This window comes from Schistocerca nitens, chromosome 3 (assembly GCF_023898315.1).
Source record: "Schistocerca nitens isolate TAMUIC-IGC-003100 chromosome 3, iqSchNite1.1, whole genome shotgun sequence".
Classification (NCBI taxonomy): Eukaryota; Metazoa; Arthropoda; class Insecta; order Orthoptera; family Acrididae; genus Schistocerca; species Schistocerca nitens.
The window spans coordinates 922,456,539-922,478,568 of record NC_064616.1 but is presented as its reverse complement, the minus strand read 5'-3'; the positions used below and the strand labels follow the sequence as shown (position 1 = coordinate 922,478,568).

At 42.8% G+C, this 22,030-nt stretch overlaps 1 protein-coding gene across 1 annotated transcript; it reads right to left on the bottom strand.

The window, feature by feature from the left end:
* Positions 1–7,453: 7,453 nt before the first annotated feature.
* On the bottom strand, positions 7,454–8,845 carry LOC126249488 (trigger factor-like). The gene is made up of 2 exons (XM_049951141.1): positions 8,698–8,845; positions 7,454–7,605 (listed from the first exon to the last, which is right to left on the bottom strand). Exons 1-2 carry the CDS (start codon positions 8,843–8,845, stop codon positions 7,454–7,456), a joined length of 300 nt encoding a protein of 99 aa, XP_049807098.1.
* Positions 8,846–22,030: the final 13,185 nt, after the last annotated feature.

Genomic DNA, 22,030 nt, shown 5'->3' with positions numbered 1-22,030 from the left:
CACCGCGTCCTGCAAACAGCTGCACTGGAGACGGTATTATAAACCCGCCGGGAGAGAACGCTCTACCATCGCTTGCTGTCTCCGAGAGGAGGAGCCGCGCACACGTACCACCAGAGAAGCTCAATTCACGTGACGTCACTGCCGGCAACTCTGACGGGCTAGTGCGTCCATTCCAGCAGCGCACCCAGAGCTTCGGCTAGAGTCAGTAAATCTTCAGACTTACCAGCCTTAGTCCGTACGATTCCAGTGAGAAAACTACATCGACTAGCACAATGCTTCTAAGCATTAGTTACCAAGTACATTTGTTTGATTCAGCATATAAGACTATTTGTTTCTATCAAAAAAAATGGTTCAAGTGGCTCTGAGCACTATGCGACTTAACTTCTGAGGTCATCAGTCGCCTAGAACTTAGAACTAATTAAACCTAACTAACCTAAGGACAGCACACTCATCCATGCCCGAGGCAGGATTCGAACCTGCGACCATAGCGGTCACGCGGTTCCAGACTTTTTTTTTTTTTTGTACTCGTTTTGTTCGATCTAGTTCGTTGCGTTTGGTCGGGGCGGACGTCACAAGACATCCGTTCAAATTGATCGTTGGTTCCATGACTCCGTTTTTTATTACAGAGAGCACGCAGCCCTCTGACCGAACACGCTGAGCTACCGTGCCGGCTGTCAACAGTTCACTGGCTCCAAGTGTGGTACTTAAGTGTGGCAGTTATCAGAAATTCGTGAACTTTTCATTATTTTTGTATGGAATATATTTTACAGATGGTTCAAATGGCTCTGAGCACTATGGGACTTAACATCTGAGGTCATCAGTCCCCTAAAACTTAGAACTACTTAAATCTAACTAACCTAAGGACATCACACACATCCATGCCCGAGGCAGCATTCGAACCAGCGACCATAGCGGCCGTGCGGTTCCAGACTGTAGCGCCTAGAACCGCTCGGCCACCCTGGCCGGCTATTTTACAGAGTCTTTAAATTGTCTATGCAATGGCAACTTCTGGAGAGCAATTACTAATTGCTCTTATTCAGTTTTAGAGTCAACACATCAACTCTTTTCTAACAGCTATTGGCATATTGATGGGTGCATAACAAATCCAACAAACACAACGACCGGAACACGGAAAGCCAGTGGCCAGTTGTCGCCTCCTCCCTTCCACTCTTTTGATGCAAAACAAGAGGAATGGACAGACTTACGCCTGCAACTAGTGCAGCATGGAAACTTATCAGGTGAGTCACGGCGCTCTTTCATTTTTTTTCGTCGGTAGGTTTTGTGTTGGCAGAAGGGCCAACACCGTGTTACGAGTGGAGGCCGAAATTCACGCGTTTTAGCCCACGCAGGCTGTCGTGAAGAGGGAAGAACCATACTGACGTGAGGTCTGGAAGATGACAAGGAATGAGAATTCAGAAAGTGGACATAATTAGTTTGGTACTTAACTTTAATCTATTAATGATGAACGTCGCTCTTGACGGTACATGATTCACAATATTATCTGTTCAGAATACATTCTTGAAGATAGTAATTACAGTAACTGAATATGGCACCTTGCAAGGTCGTAGCAAATGACGTAGCTGAAGGCTATGCTAAACTGTCCTCTCTGGTAATGAGAGCGTATGTAAACAGTGAACCATCGCTAGCAAAGTCGGCTGTGCAACTGGGGCGAGTGCTAGGGAGTCTCTCTAGACTAGACCTGCCTTGTGGCGGCGCTCGGTCTGCAATCACTGATAGTGGCGACACGCGGGTCCGACGTATACTAACGGACCGCGGCCGATTTAAAGGCTACCACCTAGCAAGTGTGGTGTCTGGCGGTGACACCACAGTAAGTGTTCATATTTTTGGGCAATGTAGGAAGTTGTTCCTTCAGTTGTAGTCCCAAGTTAGCAAATTGGATGGCTTCTTCGTAGCTCAAAGTCATGTACCTGCTGTTCGTTTCAAATTTTTTTCGTTCGCGTCGTCATAACAATCAGTGTTGCAAGAAATGGATCGCTGAACTCAAAGACATGACTTCGAACTGTGGATTTAACTCCTCTTGCGGAGCCTCATTTCAAGACGTAATGCTTGCGATGCCATTATTCAAAACCTTGCTGTTAACAGAATACGGGCTGAGATTCTACTGTATTGCAACCGTGGTCTCAATAACGCGCTTAAAGTAATCGAAGCTCGGTAAGTACAAGACTTCGTGAACTTGACTTCGACGGGTTTGTTGTTGCAATGCTGACCGCGGATAGCTCGCAGCGGCCTGTTTCGCATGGCTCTGGACAACGGCTGCCACAAGCAACAGCATAAACGCGGCGCGAGTCGCCCAACCGCTTCCTCGGCTGCTTCAGACCTTCCAAAGTCTTGTGTGAAACGTTACGTAACGCATGGCCACAAAAAATGCTTTCCCTACCGCGTGGAACACAGACACTGGTGCAACTCAGAACGCACACAGCAAGTGCGCATGTGAAAGAAACGCAAAACAAATTCTGTTCCATACAAATCTCCATTTGAGAAAATGGAAATAAATATGATATCTCATTTTGAATGTGTACCAGTGGCTCCTTGCAAGCCACACAGCAACCGTGGGTGAAAGTGATGTAGTCGCACAGCGAAATGCTGAGTGCAAAACTTGCCTCATTCTACCCAGCTCTCCTCTAATAGACGTACAGGTAAAAGCTTCATCAATCACAATTCAGGTAACTCTTTTCCGGTATTCAGAACAGACAGTCAGACTCAGAGGACAAACGGTAAACCGTGCATCTCTCTGCAGATTTGCAATCAGTCTGTACTTTTTCAGTTACATACTGATGCTTCAGTCACACTGATTATTCAAAATACTTATGAGAAATTGGTCCGCACTGAAGCATAATAAATCACGCTAGCACCTCACGGTGTAAAACGTCGTAAGTATCACTGTTCTTGAAACGTGCACTTTGCAAGCAAAATATAGAAATAGGACTACATCAGTGCCATTCACAGCACTTCAGTAACGTTCTTGTCCCAATCCTTTGGCACGAGTGGTTTTACTTTATTGGGTTTAGATATTCAGGACACTATTCATCAGTTATGTGACAAACATGCGAAAAACTCTCACGGACACATTACACTTGAGGACAATGCAAAACCTAAATGCCGGCCGGTGTGTCCGAGCGGTTCTAGGCGCTACAGTCTGGATCGCGCGATCGCTGCGGTCGCAGGTTCGAATCCTGCCTCGGGCATGGATGTGTGTGATGTCCTTAGGTTAGTTAGGTTTAAGTAGTTCTAAGTTCTAGGGGACTGATGACCTCAGAAGTTAAGTCCCATAGTGCTCAGAGCCATTTGGACCATTTTTTGAAAACCTAAATTTTACCGTGCTCGTCCGGTACCCCACGCCATTCACGACGAAGTTGCTCCTTAACTCAGAACAAACTGGAGTTTTGAAACCCGTCGCCGGCCGCGGTGTCCGAGCGATTCTAGGCGCTACAGTCCGGAACCGCGCTGCTGCTACGGTCGCAGGTTCGAATCCTGCCTCGGGCATGGTTGTGTGTAATGTCCTTAGGTTAGTTAGGTTTAAGTAGTTCTAAATCTAGGGGACTGATGACCTCAGATGTTAAGTCCCATAGTGCTTAGAGCCATTTGAACCATTTTTTGAAACCCGTTTCTGCAAGTCAGTGGGCATCTCCCATTGTGATAACAAGGAAAGCAAACGGGAAGATCAGACTTTTTGCCGACTTAAAAGCTATAGTTAATGCTCAAACAGTGACATTCATTCCCGCTTTCTCTTCTGACAAGCTTATGGATCGCCTAGCAGGTGGATGATTTTTTTCAAAAATTGATTTAGCCGATGATTATCTTCAAAGTCACCTGGATGAGAAAAAAAAGTATTGATCGTGCTGAGCCCACAGTTGACATTAATATTAATGAGTAATGAAAACCACATTAGCTGTATTATTACGCATTTATTGCGTTACGAACGATTTCGTTTCTTTGAACGTCTTCAGGTTTACTGCAGTTCAAAAGACGGGAAATCAGACTACAGCTACAGCGTTTCAACAAGCAAACGAAATAAAATAGGGGACCTTATACTAAATCCTCGCCAGGTTGTGCTGAAATCATGACATATACCAGTGGATACACAAAGCTATATCATGGTTCAAATGGCTCTGATCACTGTGGGACTTAACTTCTGAGGTCGTAAGTCCCCTAGAACTTAGAACTACTTAACCTAACTAACCTAAGGACATCACACACATCCATGCCCAAGGCAGGATTCGAACCTGCGACCGTAGCGGTCGCGCGGCTCCAGACTGTAGCGCCTAGAACCGCTCGGCAACTCCGGCCGGCAAAGCTGTATCATCATTAGGTTGATAACGTCATACGACTTTTTACACAATCGATTGCCAAGTAATTACATACAGCCAAGAGAATCCGTAATTGTGATCGCACAAAGTGATCATGACTACAGAATAAAAACCGTTAAAACCGATAACGTCTTGTTATTGAAAATACAAAAGAACTTAAAGCAGCTGAACAGGGTATTTTTTGTACGTTACTAACAAACTAAATGTGAGCTGTACTGAATTTGCTGCATGTCTGCACAATAAAGGAGCAGATGCTGAAGCTTACACAAGGTTGCACGAACGAGTGTTCGACGACTGCTACGCCTCAAGTTATCGACCATCACAGCAGTTCTACTCACGCCAGTCAGCTGCAGACGATTGTAGTCGACGTATAGCACGAACCCCATCACTGCACCCTGGACGAAATCGTTCCCACACTCCTCACAGTCATTTTCCGTCGCTGCACACAGGTACCAGCCTCTCGCCTGTCTGCCAAATTAGGGAAGACTAAGAGAGCCCGTGTATGGAGGTGAGGCCGCCACAGATGAAATCTCGCGTGGATGACAGTAACAAAAAGTCAGAAAATCCCATCAATGTCATCATCGATGACCAACTTCTCCAGGCACTAGTCGACGTAGGAGTTTATTTTTCTGTAATGTTGAATGCTTATCATCACCAGGTAAACAAGATTATGCTCCACGATATGAAAACGATTGTGTTGAAGGTCACAATAGGAAATACATCCACGCGACCATAACATGTGTTTCAAGAATAACTGTCAGTGACAGAATGCATCGTTTCGAATTTCTCATTATGACAGAATGTAGTCATAGTGTTATCAGATGGGACTCTTGTAGTCAACAGAGCCAGTCATATACTATGGAAGATCAGAGCTCCAGATTGATGAAGCTATTCCAGCAAGCACACGTAATAAAGATTGTTCTGGGTGGTTGTTTACCATTGAAGGCATTATTATCCTTCTGTCGTCAATGAGACGAGTTCAATTCGTCGGTCTGGAGGCTCAGTTAGACTCTAAAGTTTTTGTCGAATGCAAAGAGCTACTCAGGCTCACAAAAGATATCTACGTTGATCAGCCAGAACATCATTACTACGTACCCAATAGTCAGTATTTCCACCTTTGGCACGGATAACAGTGGCGACGCATCGTAGCGTGGAAGCAATGAAGCCTTGGAAGGTAGCTGGAGGGAGTTGGCACCACATCTGCACACACAAGTCACCTAATTCCTGTAAATTCAGGGTAGTGGGGTGGTGGGCTCTCACGGCACATTCAATCACACCCCAGATGTGCTTGATCCGGTTCAGACCTGGCGAGATGGGGGGCCAGCACACCAACTGGAACTCACCACTGTGTTCCTCGAACCACTCTGTCACACCTCTAGCTTTGTGAAATGGCGCAGCCGGCCGGGGTGGCCGAGCGGTTCTAGGCTCTACAGTCTGGAACTGCGCGACCGCTACGGTCGCAGGTTCGAATCCTGCCTCGGGCATGGGTGTGTGTGATGCCCTTAGGTTAGTTAGGTTTAAGTAGTTATAAGTTCTGGGGACTGATGCCCTCAGAAGTTAAATCCCATAGTGCTCAGAGCCATTTGAACCATTTGAAATGGCGCATTATGTTGTTGAAAAATGCCACCGCCGTTGGGAAACATGATCGCCATGATGGGGTGTAAGTGGTCTGCAACCAGTGTACGATACTCTTTGGACGTCATGGTGCTTTGCACGAGCTCCACTGGACCCACGGATGCTCACGTGAATGTTCCCCAGAGCATAATGGAGCCGCCTCCAGCTTGTCTCTCTCTCACAGTACAAGTGTCAAGGAGTTCTTCCACTGGAAGACGACGGATTCGCGTCCTCCCACCTGCATGATGAAGAAGGTATCAGGATTCATCAGACCATGCAACACAGCCACTGCGTCAACGTCCAGTGTCGATGGTCATGTGCCCATTTAAGTCTTATCTGCCAGTAGGTCGTCAGCTACAGAGGTCCATCCCTAGGAGTGTTTGGTGTGCTGTGTACTCAGACACACTTATACTATGCCCAGCATTAAGGTCTGATGTTTGTTCCGCCACAGTTCGCTGCCTGTCCTGTTTTGCTAGTCTGCCCAGCCTACGACGTCTGACATCTGTCATGAGGGCTAACCGCCCAACCCTGCGACGTCTGGACGTGGTTTCACCACAGTACTCCTCGAGCATCCGACAAGTCGTACAGGTTCCGAAATGCTCGTACCGAGCCTTTGGGCCATCGCAATCTGTCCTCTGTTGAACTCAGGCAGATCGCGAGCCTTCCCCATTCCACATACGGACAGAACGCTCATAGATGCTACATATACCGTGTGTGTGTCTGGATAACAGTCATTCCTCGCCAAGGGACGCTGTTATCAGCTGGCTGGATAGGTAAGTCGGTGGCCATAACGTTCTGGCTGATCGGTGTACGTTCCAGTGGCGATCATAAGCATTGCAGGTGGTCAAGATTACTAATTGCCATAATCAGCAGTGCACGCTTTACAGAAATCATGCATTCATGAAGAAAGGAATTTGGTGTTCTAGAAATGGTGGAAGAGTTACACAAGTCTGCTAATATAAAGAAAGAATGACATTCATTTAACAGTAGTGACTTAATTTTCGCAACTAACAGAAGTACAAAAAAGTATGTTAATCATCCATTTTATGTGTCAAAACTGTTCGTTGATACTGAAGTTAGTGCGACAAATATTTTCTTGCTGCAGCTAAAATAGGTGTCTGACACAAAGAACATGAGGAAAGGGAAAGCGCACATTAAACACAAACAGCTATGTGTTTGCATGGAGAGAACAGCACTCCCATCTCTCCTTGGAAACAAACTTTACACAGACGAGCGTCGTCAAAAGCCCTCGACGTTTTATGGTAAGAGCTACACCTTTCGCTCGTCGTCTTACCCAGTCTAGGTAAGACTTAATGTTCTCATACGCAACTTCACTTTATTTCTCCGTAACCTCAGGCGATAATCGATGCTTCTCGAAGTTCATCTTCAATAGACAGTATTTCATTATCATGTGAACTATTGCCCACCACTTTCAAAGCGAGCAAGAATTTTAATCACTCTACCAGTTCATTGGAGTTGATATCTGCTGGCGATTTGTTGGAGACCATCTTCTAATCGTGGATGTAATCCTCTTCATCATCATCATCATCATCATCATCATCATCGTCTTCGTCCTCGTAACCATTACCACCTCGTTCCTCATCATGATAATCATCATCATTTTCCTCATCGTAATTATCCCCTTCTTCCTCTCCACCCTTTGCTTTCATAAATACAATGTTTTTAACGTCTACGTCTGTTTTCTTTCGTAATAATTGTCCCAATCTCCGAGAAGTGGGTCTAATGAGAAATTTTCAGTGAGCTAAAAGGCATTTTCTAACCTTTCTAGTCGGTAAACCTTCAGTAATAGCGTGTTATATCATTTTCAAATCTTGTACAGTCCATTTTGAGTCTATCTGAAACTTAAAAATATATACCATTGAGACAATAATGTTCAATGGATAATAATGATTAGCGAATAATGATGGTCAGAGATAAAAGATGGTCACTGGTCAAAGATCGTCAGTAATCAAAGATTGTCAGTAATCAAAGATGGTCAGTGATCGAAGATAATTAGTGATTAAAGAGAGTCAATGATCGAAAAATGTCAGTGATCAAAGAGGGCCAGTGATCAGTGGTTATCCAGAATCAATGATGGTCAGTGACCGAAGATCATCAGTGGTCAAAAAAAGTTAATGATCAATGATGATCAGTGATCAAGGAAGGTGGAGGTCACAGATGGTTAGTGATCAATTATGGTCAGTGATCACTGATGGCCAGTGATCAATGAGTCAGTGACCAATTATGTCAGTGATCAATAATGGTCAGTGATCAAAGGTCACTGGTGATCAATAATGGTTGTGGATCAATGTCGGTCAGTGATCAATGTTGATCAGTTTATAAGGTGACTGCTATTGGCTCAAATGGCTCGGAGCATTATGGGACTTAACATCTGAGGTCATCAGTCCCCTAGAACTTAGAACTACTTAAACCTAACTAACCTAAGGACATCACACACATCCATGCCCGAGGCAGGATTCGAACCTGCGACCGTAGCGGTCGCGCGGTTCCAGACTGAAGCGCCTAGAACCGCTCGGCCACTCCGGCCGGCGGTGACTGCAATTACTCTGTGTATCTAAAATCTTTAATAAACAGCTATGAGACTCGAAGTAGGCCTTACCTTGATGCTGTGAATCAGTAGTATGAGGCAATTAATTGTGATAAGTGGTAACACATTTACTCACTAAACGTCCAAGTAAAAACTAAGAAGATAGCTCACATTATGCTTCTTAAAACAAAAGAGTACTATGCTCACCATCGTGAATGACAGGGTGGGCAACATTATTCATCAATGACACTTGATATCTTTCTTTCCTGATATTACTACAAGTGGATGCAATGTCTCTCTTGAATGCTCTAGGATTTCGTGCAATAAATGTTGATGTTTTGATCTGCTTCACCATATTTATTATTTAATGCAGTATTACTTCTCTAAGAGTGTGCTCAGATGGAAATAGTGTGAGGGCACACAAACTTTCTTGGAAACTGGTGAAGATAAAAAATTCCAGAGGGATTCCTTTACTGCTGATTCACATGAGATAAAGAATTCTGGTGAGTCGTTTCTCCCAACGACTTGCAGACTTAACCTGCAAATACTATTACATACAGTGCTTCCACATCTGTTTCATCATAATCATCTCACAGTAAATTTTCATGAACAACAAATTTCACGAAGGAATCCAGTCCTCCCCCCTCAGAATACTGACTTGATAATTCGCAACTTGCATTTGTTCTAACAGCTTGTCAGGATAAGTCTCAACTTGCTTAGTCGCCATTATGGAAAGACTTGCTGATATCTGCAAATGCACATTGATGCAATCTATAAAGATGCTATATTTCGACGAGTATGGGAAAATGCTTATGTGTAACTGAATATAAAATTCTGCATTCATCCCCCCATTGTGGAGGTCAACGCATGGTGCAGAAGAAATCCTCATCTAGAATAGAAACACACTTGTATTCATCTCCTGAAACAACACCATCATGCAGTCCAATGCATGTTTGTAAAGGAAGCCTCACCTACATGAGATTAGCTCATCCAAAATACAATACATGTAAGGTGAGACTAGAATCCTTCCATGATTCGTCGTTAGCTGTTAAACAGCGTCCAGAAGGAGTCAGTGAAGCTGGATTCCTTTATACTGGTAATGAAGATCAGACGGCATGTTTCCATTGTGGAGGAGGTTTGAAATGTTGGGAAGAATTCTACGATTCATGGGTTGAACGTGCTCTGTGGTTTCGCAAGTGTTTGTTTGTGATTCTTGTGAAGGGTACAGATGTTGTAGATACTATATGTCAAAACAAAGACATGTCAATTACAGTTAAAAAAGCAGCTAATACTGAACTTCTCCAAATCATCAAGAATCTGTGACGAATCTGAAGGCAGCAAGTGCTTCATCATGTGAAGATCAAGTGACTGCAGGGGCTACCAACAACGCTCACAGGTGTAAAATTTATTTCCAGGAAGAGATGGGAGCGCTGTTCTTTATATGCAAACACATCGCTGTTTGCGTTAAATGTGCACTTTCCCTTTCCTCATTCGGTGTGTGTGTCAGAATCCTATTTTAGCTACAGTGAGAGCATATATGTAATAAATTCAGAAATAATGAACAGTATTTACATATAAAATGCCATGTTAATATACATTTTGTACTTCGTTAACTGTGAAAAATAAATCACTATAGTCAAATGGATGTCGTGCAAATATTTTAATATATTATTCTACAAGTAAAATTAAAGAAAAAAGTTCATATAAACAGGTCCACAAATGTTTAGTTACGGGATTACGGCTAATAAAAGATTTTGCCTAAAATTAAGCAACTTCGCTAATATGCAGCCATCGAAAAACTGTACGAGTTTAAAATAAAGCACGACTTCCATTTATTTTGCTGTTATTGATGTGGTGAACCTAATAAAACCCATGTCCCGGACGTGTGTCTGCAGTTGTTTTCCAGAACATCCAGAGAAGCAAAGATTATTATACAAGTAAATTTGTTTACTTTCCATTAAAATGTGGAAGCGTTTGTCATTGTTGGCAACCGTTAGTGAGTTGTTTCAGTCGTTTCCTAACCTGGAAACGAGTTAGTTTTCTGTATTGTTCAGTGGAAGAACATAGTAACAACGGTGTATTTAAGTGAAAACACATAGTAACTGTTGTAGTTTGTAGATTATTCATGAAACAGGGATGCCTTTCAAATTTACGACAGAGGAATACGCCGATGTGGTGTTTATTTATGGCAAATGTGATCGTAATGGTACGGCTGCAGTTAACGAATATCGCGTACGTTATCCAACTCGGAGGATTCCGAATGCACGAACCTTTAGCGGAGTTTTTCGAATGTTTCGGGAGACAGGTTCTCTATCTAGCGTTCATGATCAGTACGAGCGCTCGATACGTGAAGACGACGATGAGGATGTTACGGATGCTGTTCAACGTAGTCCGGGTACCAGTACACGACGTATCTCTCAACGATTAGGCATTTCACAATCTAAGGTATGATATACACTGAAGTACAATAATTCGTATTCTTACCATAAACAAAAAGTGTATCATTTACATCGGGGAGATCTTGCCCTTCGCTTGGAGTTGTGCAACTGGTTAAATACTGAAACTTCCTGCCAGATTAAACCGTTTGCCGGACAGGGTCTCGAACTCGGGACCTTGCACTTGCCCGCGAATGGCAAAGGTCCCGAGTTCGAGTCTCGGTCCGGCACACGGTGTTAAACTGCCATGAAGTTTCATATCAGCTCACACTCCGCTGCAGAGTGAAAATCTCATTCTGGTTAAATATTAATCGGCGGTTAGACAAATACATTTTATTTACTAATGAGGCACAGTTTACTCGAGATGGTATAAAAAATTTACACAACGAGCACGTATGGTTCAAATGGCTCTAAGCACTATGGGACAACATGTGAGGACATCAGTCCTCTAGACTTACAACTACTTAAGCCGAACTAACCTAAGGGCATCATATCCATGCCCGAGGCAGGATTCGAACCTGCGACCGTAGCAGCAGCGCGGTTCCGGACTGAACTGCCTAGAACCTCTCGGCCACAGAGACCTGCCAACGAGCAAGTATGGGATGAAGAAAACCCACATGCAACAGTGCAATGCAATTGACAGCAAAGATTTTGCATACATGTGTGGTGTGGTATAATCAACACACACTTTATTGGACCATTCATCTTCCCATGACGTAACTGGCGAGACGTACTCACAATTCCTTCAAGAAGAAATGCCTCGCTTGCTCGGAGATGTTCCATTCGCTACGCGATTGCAAATGTAATTTCAACATGACGGTGCGCCTCCACATTTCACCAACGCCGTTTCTACACATTTAAATGAACATTTTCCCCAGAAATAGATTGGTCGTGGTGCTACACGTCTGTGGCCACCCAGATCGCCCGATTTAACGACAATGGATTTTTGTGTATGGAGATGGATGAAAGACATAGTTAATGAGGACAAAGTCAATACACGTGAGGCATTACTTGCTCGCATTGTGAATGCAATAGATGAAATTAAGAACAACCCTGTGAAACTGAAACGAGCAACAAAATCTGTTCATACACGTGCAGCTAAATGTACTGAAGTCGGTGGAGACATTTCTGAACATTTATTGTGAATGTACTGTGAAATTGTATGTACAATATACAACTTCCTTAACACTGAGCTTTGCTTTTTCCGGTTTAACATGAATTCACGTGTGCTATGGTATTAATAAAACAGATTATCTGACCCATTCATACAGTTTCAGTTAACTTTATGAGCATCATTTTTCCAAAATTAAGTTCTCTACGACGTCTGTTGAAAACTTTGTGCAGTTGTCTGGAATTAAAAGAAAAAACAAATTGGGCCAAGTATTTCATAAGTTAATAATTTTACGAAATTACGTCTTTGCTTCTCTGGATGTGCTGTAAAACTACTGCAGATACACGTCTGGGACATGCGTTATTAAATTCACCAGATCAGTAACAACAAAATAAATGGAAATCGTTCTTTACTTTAGCCTCATACAGTTTTTCGATGGCTTCATATTAGCAAAGCTGCTAAATTTTAGGCAAAATCTTTTATCAGCCGTAACTCCGTTAACTAAACATTTGCGGACCTATGTTTGTATGAAATTTTTTCTTTAGTTTTACTTGTAAAATAAGGTATTAAAATATTTGCTTATCTTCGTGAATCACGCTGTATACAAGGTGTTCATTTTAACTGAAGACATTGAAATATCTCGAAAACTATACATTGGTTCAGAAAAAGTTATAATTCCAATTTTTTTGTCTCAGAGGGGGACATCCAGCGATACCACATTCGACCCACCACCCCATTCCGTAGCTCCGTGGCGGGAGGCAACTTTGAAATCTTCAATACCAACCCCCAACTTATTATATATTACGATGCTACGGCAAATTCTACATTCATTTCGTCTGAAGCATTTTCTTCGTTTCGCCACAGATGGCGCTGTAATTGGAGGAATAGAAATGGGTACACAATCGTAATTTACAACATGCTACTCAATGGCCCTTGAATATCCAATGGCACAAGGTAACCCACCTGCATGCTGCGAGGGTAGGAAAAGTCGGTATTTCATAACTTCTAATTGGAAACCCAATTTGCAATGTCGTATTCCTCTGACATATCAAACTGGGGACTTCTCGACATCGACGCGCCACTATGGACGTGGCTCGAGGCGAACGCTATTCTACTTTTCCAATCAGAGAAAGTGTTCAAAATACTTCCCGATCCGCTTTTGAAATGTCCATACACAGAACAGAAGCATATCTGTGGGAATGTGATTCCAAGCATTTCTGATGCGGTCGACCATGTCTTCACAGCCTGGTGGCACTTGCTGGTACACCTTATCTTTTAAATATACCCACAGAAAGGAATGCGGCGATGTAACGGGCCAATTAATAGGGCCACCTCTGCTGATCGACTGACCAGCGTAAACACGGTCTATTACATCCCGTGCTTTACTTGTGTAATGCGTTGGGGAGCCGTCATGCTAAAGCCACATACGTTGTTGAACTTCCAGGGCAACATCCTGCAGTAGTACCAATAGTTTCTGTTCCGAAAACGTTCGATATTTGCGGCGATTCAACGTGCTATGTATTAAATATGGACTAATGAGTTTTTTCCCAACAATGCCACACCATACGTTAACTGATCAAGGACGTTCATGGCCAACTTGGCGTAACCAGTTGGGATTGTTTACACCCCAGTAATGCATGTTATGCTGGTTGACGCTACCATGATTTTTGAATGTGGACTCATCGTAAATAGTACCTTGGAAAAGTACATGTGGGGCGTTTGCACTTGTTAACGTGCCCATTCACAAAAACACTACTCGGTTATGCTAATCAGTACCATGAAGTTCTTGATACAGTGACACGTGGTATGGGTGATATTTATGACCACGCGGTTTTGTGGCAATACCACCTACGGACATATTGGAATTGCAGTGTAATTGTCGGGCACTTACCTATGGGTTGTGGTGCTTCTCCTGTAACACGTTTGCTTCGTTTCCATTTGATGGTCTGTACGCTGTTATCAGACATAAAGGCATTCACAACTTTGTAGAAGAACGAACGAGGGCGAGCTTTCTCTGGAAAACGCTCGGCGTAAAAGGCAACAGCAGCCTCAACGTTTCTCCTACATTCTCTGTAAATCAGGATCATTTCAGTTTTTTCTTCTGTGGTTGCCACATTCATCGTCCATTTTCACATCTGTTCTCCAAATGATAGGTAGGTGTCCCGGCAGTAAGCACTGAATAAGTATTGTAATGTTTAGAGCCACTCTGTCCTATGTCTGCGAGATACATGAACACTTGTTGCAGTCTACTGTTATGATACATTCTAATTCAATACACAACCACGGTGGCACGTCGAGTAGTCCCCTATTCGACATGTAGGAGGAGTACAACGTTGTGAATGGGGTTTCCAATTAGAAGTTATGAAATACTGACCTGGGCTACCCTCGCAGCATGGAGATTGGGTCCCACGTGTCATCGAATATTCAAGGGCCATTGAGCAGAATGTCGTAAATTACGATTGTGTTCTCATTTCTATTTCTCAGGTTGCAGCGCCGTCTGTGATGAAACGAAGAAAATGTTTCAGACAAAACGGATGTAGATTTGGCCGTAGAATCATAATCCGCAACAAAAGAAAGGGTTCCCATTGAAGATGTCAAAGATTTCCCCCGCCATCCATGCACGGGGTGGATTGACGGCTCGAGTGTGCTATCATTGGATGTCCCTCTCCGAGGCAAAAAAAAAAAAATGGAAATCTAACACTTTCTCTGATCTGATGTGTAGTTTTCGAGATATTTCAGTGAGTATAGTTAAAATGAACACACACACACACACACACACACACACACATATATATATATATATATATATATATATATATATATATATATATATATATGAAACTCGTCTAGCTTGAATGGGAGAAACCAGGTGGCGCTATGGTTGGCCCGCTAGATGGCGCTGCCATAGATCCAACGAATATCAACTGCATTTTTTAAAATGGGAACCCCCATTTTTTTTACATATTCGTGTAGTACGTAAAGAAATATGAATGTTTTAGTTGGACCACTTTTTTCGCTTTGTGATAGATGGCGCTGTAATAGTCAGAAACGTATAAGTACGTGGTATCAGGTTACATTCCGCCAGTGCGGACGGTATTTTCTTCGTGATACATTACCCGTGTTAAAATGGACCATTTACCAATTGCGGAAAAGGTCGATATCGTGTTGATGTATGGCTATTGTGATCAAAATGCCCAACGGACGTGTGCTACGTATGCTTCTCGGTATCCTGGACGACATCATCCAAGTGTCCGGACCGTTCGCCGGATAGTTACGTAGGTGTTTTAGCTGCTGTCGCGGCTAATCCGCACATCAGTAGCAGACAAATTGTGCGAGAATCGGGAATCTCAAAAACGTCGGTGTTGAGAATGCTACATCAGCATCGATTGCACCCGTACCATATTTCTTGGAACAAGGAATTGCATGGTGACGACTTTGAACGTCGTGTACAGTTCTGCCACTGGGCACAAGAGAAATTACGGGACGATGACAGATCTTTTGCACGCGTTCTATTTAGCGACGAAGCGTCATTCACCAACAGCGGTAACGGAAACCGACATAATATGCACTACTGGGCAACGGAAAATCCACGATGGCTGCGACAAGTGGAACATCAGCGACCTTGGCGGGTTAATGTATGGTGCGCCATTATGGGAGGAAGGATAATTGGCCCCCATTTTATCGATGGTAATATAAATGGTGCAATGTATGCTGATTTCCTACGTAATGTTCTACCGATGTTGCTACAAGATGTTTCACTGCATGACAGAATGGTTCAGATGGTTCAAATGGCTCTGAGCACTGTGCAACTTAACTTCTGAGGTCATTAGTCGCCTTGAACTTAGAACTAATTAAACCTAACTAACCTAAGGACATCACATACATCCATGCCCGAGGTAGGATTCGAACCTGCGACCGTAGCGGTCGCTCGGCTCCAGACTGTAGCGCCTAGAACCGCACGGCCACTCCGGCCGGCCCAATGACAGAATGGCGATGTACTTCCAACATGATGGATGTCCGGCACATAGCTCGCGTGCGGTTGAAGCGGTATTGAATAGCATATTTCATGACAGGTGGATGGTCGTCGAAGCACCAGACCATGGCCCGCACGTTAACCAGATCTGACGTCCCCGGATTTCTTTCTGTGGGGAAAGTTGAAGGATATTTGCTATCGTGACCCACCGACAACGCCTGACAACATGCGTCAGCGCATTGTCAGTGCATGTGCGAACATTACGGAAGGTGAACTACTCGCTGTTGAGAGGAATGTCGTTACACGTATTGCCAAATGCATTGAGGTTGACGGACATCATTTTGAGCATTTATTGCATTAATGTGGTATTTATTGGTAATCACGCTGTAACAGCATGCGTTCTCAGAAATGATAAGTACACAAAGGTACATGTATCACATTGGAACAACCGAAATAAAACATTCAAACGTACCTACGTTCTGTATTTTAATTTAAAAAACCTACCTGTTACCAACTGTTCGTCGAAAATTGTAAGCCATGTGTTTGTGACCATTACAGAGCCATCTATCACAAAGCGAAAAAAGTGGTCCAACTGAAACATTCATATTTCTTTGCGTACTACACGAATATGTAATAAAAATGGGGGATCCTATTTAAAAAAACGCAGTTGATATCCATTTGACCTATGGCATCGCCATCTAGCGGGTCAACCATAGCGCCATCTGGTTTCCCCCTTCAAGCTAGACAAGTTTCGTTCTTTGTAGTTTTTTCGTTTGACGCTTATTTCGTGAGATATTTAGCCCGGTCACGATCAATGGACCACCCTATATATGCTACATCAGCTTTTTCATCCTAGTAATAAAATTTTTTCAATGATTGCTTTGATGCATTTTATATATTATAAACTGACAACTGCTATACATAAATATGTTCATTTAAGTACCACAAAATACCGTATTATTTTATTATTATATGTGAAAATACAATTACAAAATTTGTCACGTTTCAGCAATTTATTATGGAATTACAAACAACAATCACTTTTTTCTGTGAAACAGTGATATGATTTGTATTTAGTATTGTGCAAAAATGTGAAACCATTACATCCCGAAAGCCTACAGTTGAAATAAGTCTTCTGGGTTTTATACATCATCTCAAGGAGATGTCTGACATACAGCTTTATTGCTGTTGGGGATGACACATGCTTTATTGTTCTAGGGCACTTCCTCGTTGGAACTGAATCATCTTTGTCATTTAATTCCTCCTCCTCTTCCTCTTTTCCTCCTCCTCCTCCTCCTCCTCCTTCTTCTTCTCCTCCTCCTCTGGCATTCTCTCTTTTGAATGTGAAAGTATATAGTTAGGTAATTTCCTGGGCTGGAAAAACATAAAAGTTGGATGTAGCGTATATGCTGCACTAACTATAGCTTCGTGCTTCGCAGCGGCAGTTAAAGAAGGGCCTTTGCATTTCGTCGCGGGTTAGGGTTCTGCACGTCAGTGCAGTGGCTTAAAAGGCGCCTGTTCGCCCGATTCTTGAGTATTGTTCATCTATCTGGGATCCCTATCAGGTGGGACTGATAGAGGAGATGGAGAAGATCCAACGAAGAGCGGCGCGTTTCGTCACGGGATCATTTAGCTGGCGAGAATTCGTTACAGAGATGCTAAACAAACTCCACTGGCAGACGTTACAAGAGAGGCGTTGTGCATCACGGAGAGATTTAATATTGAAATTTCGGGATGAACTTTCCAGATGGAGTCGGACAACATATTACTTCCACCCACATACATCTCGCGCATTGACCGTGAGGAGAAAATTCGAGAAATTAGAGCCAATACAGAGGCTTACCGACAATCGATCTTCCCACGCACTATTCGCGAGTGGAAGAGGGCTGGAGGGATCAGATAGTAGTACCGAAAGTACCCTCCGCCACGCACCATCAGCTGGCTTGCGGAGTATGATGTAAATGTAGATGTAAAAAGATAAATTCGATTTGCCTAGCCAAGAAATCAAATATTAATGAAACCTATCGAATGAAGGAAAGCAGTTTCGCTAGGTTTTTAATACACAAAGCGAAATCAGAAAATCCGTATATCCTAGCCACGTATATACAATATTAGTTCGTATTCATAAAGCCTCTCCCATGAACCATGGATCTTGCCGTTGGTGGGAAGGCTTGTGTGCCTCAGTGATATGGATAGCCATACCGTAGGTGCAACCACAACGGAGAGGTATTGAGAGGCCCGACAAACGTGTGGTTCCTGAAGAGGGGCAGCAGCCTTTTAGTAGTTGCAGGGGTAACAGTCTGAATGATCGACTGAGCTGGCCTTGTAACATCAGCCAAAACGGCCTTGCTGTGCTGGTACTGCGAACAGCTGAAAGCAAGAGGAAACTACAGCCGCAAGTTTTCCCGAGGGCATACAGCTCTACTGTATGATTAAACAATTATGGCATCCTATTGGGTAAAATATTCCGGAGGTAAAATAGTCCCCCATTCGGATCTCCGGGCAGGGACTACACAGAAGGACGTCGTTATCAGGAGAAAGAAAACTGGCGTTCTACGGATCTGAGAGTGGAATGTCAGATCCCTTAATCGGGCAGGTAGGTTAGAAAATTTAAAAATGGAAATGGATAGATTAAATTTAGATATAGTGGGAATGAGTGAAGTTCGGTGGCAGGAGGAAAAGGACTGGTCAGTTGAATACAGGGTTATGAATACAAGATAAAATAAGGATAACGCAGGAGTAGGTTTAATAATGAGTAAAAAAAGTAGGAACGCGCATAAGTTACTATGAACAGCATAGTGAACGCATTATTGTAGCCAAGATAGACACAAAGGCCACGGCCACACCCACCATAGTAGTACAAGTTTATATGCCAACTAGCTCCGCAGATGAGGATGAGATTGAGGAAATGTATGATGAGATAAATGAAATTATTCAGATAGTTGAGGGAGTCGAAGATTTAATAGTCATGGGAGACTGGAATTAGATAGTAAGAGAAAGAAGAAAAGGAAAAGTAGTAGGTGAATATGGACTGAGGGAAAGGAATGAAAAAGGCAGCCGCCTGGAAGAATTTTGCACAGAGTATAATTTAATCATAGCTAAAATTTGGTTTAAGAATCAGGAGAGAAGGTTGTACACGTGGAAGAGACCTGGAGACACCAGAAGGTTTCAGATTGACTATATAATGGTTAGACAGAGTTTTAGGAGCCAGATTTTAAATAGTGAGACATTTCCAGGGGCAGATCTGGACTCTGAGCACAATTTATTTGTTATGAACTGCAGATTAAAACTGAAGAAAAAGCAAAAAGGCAGTAATTTAAGGAGATGGGACCTGGATAAACTGAAAGAACCAGAGGCTGTAGAGGATTTCAGATAGAGCATTAGGAAACGATTGACAAGAACTGGGGAAAGGAATACAGTAGAAGAAGAATTGAGTAGCTTCGAGAGATGAAATAGCGAAGGCAGCAGAGGATCAAGTAGGAAAAAAAGCGACTAGTAGAAATCCCTATTTAACACAGGGGTTATTGAATTTAATCGATGATAGGAGAGAATGTAAAAATGCAATAAATGAAGCAGGCGAAAGTGAATACAAACGTCTCAAACATGAGATTGTCAGGAAATGGAAAATGGCTAAGCAGGAATGGTTAGAGGACAAATGTAAGGATGTAGACGCATATATTACTGGGGGTAAGATAGATACTGCCCACAAGCAAATTAAAGAGACCTTTGGTGAAAAGAGAGCCACCTGTATGAATATCAAGAGCTCAGATGGAAAACCAGTCCTAAGCAAAGAAGGGAAAGCAGAATGGTGGAAGGAGTATATAGGGGGTCTATACAAGGGAGATGTACTTGAGGGCAATATTATGGAAATGAAAGAGGACGTAGAGGAAGATGAGATGGGAGGTCAGATACTCCGCGAAGAATTTGACAAAGAACTGAAAGATTTAAGTCGAAACATGGCCCCGTGAGTATACACATTCCGTTAGAGCTGCTGTCAGCGTTGGGAGACATGACAAAGCTCTTCCATTAGGTGCGCAACATGTATGAGACAGGCGAAATACGCACATACTTCAAGAAGAATATAATAATTCCAATTCCAAAGAAAGCAGGTGCTGACAGGTGTGAAAATTACCGAACTATCAGTTTAATAAGTCACGGATGCAAAATACTAACAGGACTAGTTTACAGAAGAATGGAGGAACTGGTAGAAGCCGACATCGGAGAAGTTCAGTCTGGATTCCGGAGAAATGTAGGAACACCTGAGGCAATACTGACCCAACGATTTCTCATAGAAGATAGGTTAAAAAAGGCAAACCTACGTTTATAGCATTTGTGGACTTAGAGAAAGCTTTTACAATGTTGACTGGAATACTCGCTTTCAAATTCTAAAGTTGGCAGGGGTAAAATACAGGGAGCGAAAGGCCATTTACAGTTTATACGGAAACCATATGGCAGTTATGAGTCGAGGGGTACGAAGGGAAGCAGTGGTTGAGAAGGGAGTGGGACAGGGTTGTAGCCTCTCCCCGATGTTGTTCAGTCTGTATTTGAGCAAGCAATAACGGAAACAAAAGCAGAATTTGGAGTGGGAATTAAAGCCCAGGGAGAAGAAATAAAAACTTTGAGGTTTGCCGATGACATTGTAATTCTGTCAGAGACACAAAGGACTTGGAAGAGCAGTTGAACGGAATGGACAGTATCTTGAAAGGAGGATATAAGATGAACATCAACAAAAGCAAAACGAGGATAATGAAATGTAGTCGAATTAAATCAGGTGAGGGAATTAGGTTAGGAAATGAGACACTTAAAGTAGTAAAGGAGTTTTGCTACTTGGAGAGCAAAATAACGGATGATGGTCGAAGTAGGGAGGGCATAAAATGTAGACTGGCAATGGCAAGAAGAAAAATTTGTTAACATCGAGTATACATTTAAGTGTCAGAAAGACATTTGTGAAAGTATTTTTATGGCGTGTAGCCATGTATGGTAGTGAAACATGGACGATAAACAGTTTAGACAAGAAGAGAATATAAGCTTTTGAAATGTGGTGCTACAGAAGAATACTGAAGATTAAATGGGTAGATCACATAACTAAAGAGAAGGTGATGAACAGAATAGGGGAGAAGAGAACTTTGTGGAATAACCTGACTAAAAGAAGGTATCGGTTGATAGGAGACATTCTGAGGCATCAAGGGATCGCCAATTTAGTACTGGAGGGAAGCGTAGAGGATAAAAATCGTAGAGGTAGACCAAGAGATGAATACAGCAAGCAGATTCAGAGGGTTGTAGGTTACAGTAGCTACTCAGAGATGGTGAGGCTTGCACAGGGCAGAGTAGCACGGAGAGCTGTATCAACCAGTCTTTGGGGTGAAGACCGCAAGAACAACAAACTACATTCATAAAGATAAGAGCGTGCGCCTAATTCTGTCTTTCGAAAATATTTCTGTCGCTGAGATAAAAGATTCAGCAATACTATTAATTCGTTCTTTGATGTACTACAAAATTAACAGCGACATCTATTGGTTCTTTGTGCGTACTACGCCGTTACTAAGGTAAACATCCGAACTATTAAGTTGATCAGACTCCTAAAACTTTAATTTACGATATCTTCATCCGTGATCCGATTTTGATGAAATAAGCCTGTGTTACCCCAAGCTACGCTCAAGTTATCTGTGAAAACCCCACGAAAATTATTCTAATACTTTTAGAGATTAGCACGTTCAAACAAACCGACAGACACGACAGCTATAGGTAAAACTTTAAATCACGTTATCTTCTTTCCCCTGATCCGATTTTTATGAAATACAGTGCAGCGGCACGAATAATTATAGGCTTGGATTTCGGGAATTCTTGAAAATACTGCGCAGCTATGGCCGGAAGGTAGAAGTTAAGGAACCGATGGACACATCGGGTAGTGCGTACTGGCAATGTTGTTATTAAGCAAAATGTTCTGCAGTGCCGATATACGACACCACTTCCAGGCGAGGAAGTACGGCCTGGCGGGCACTGCAAACAAATGTGGGAACA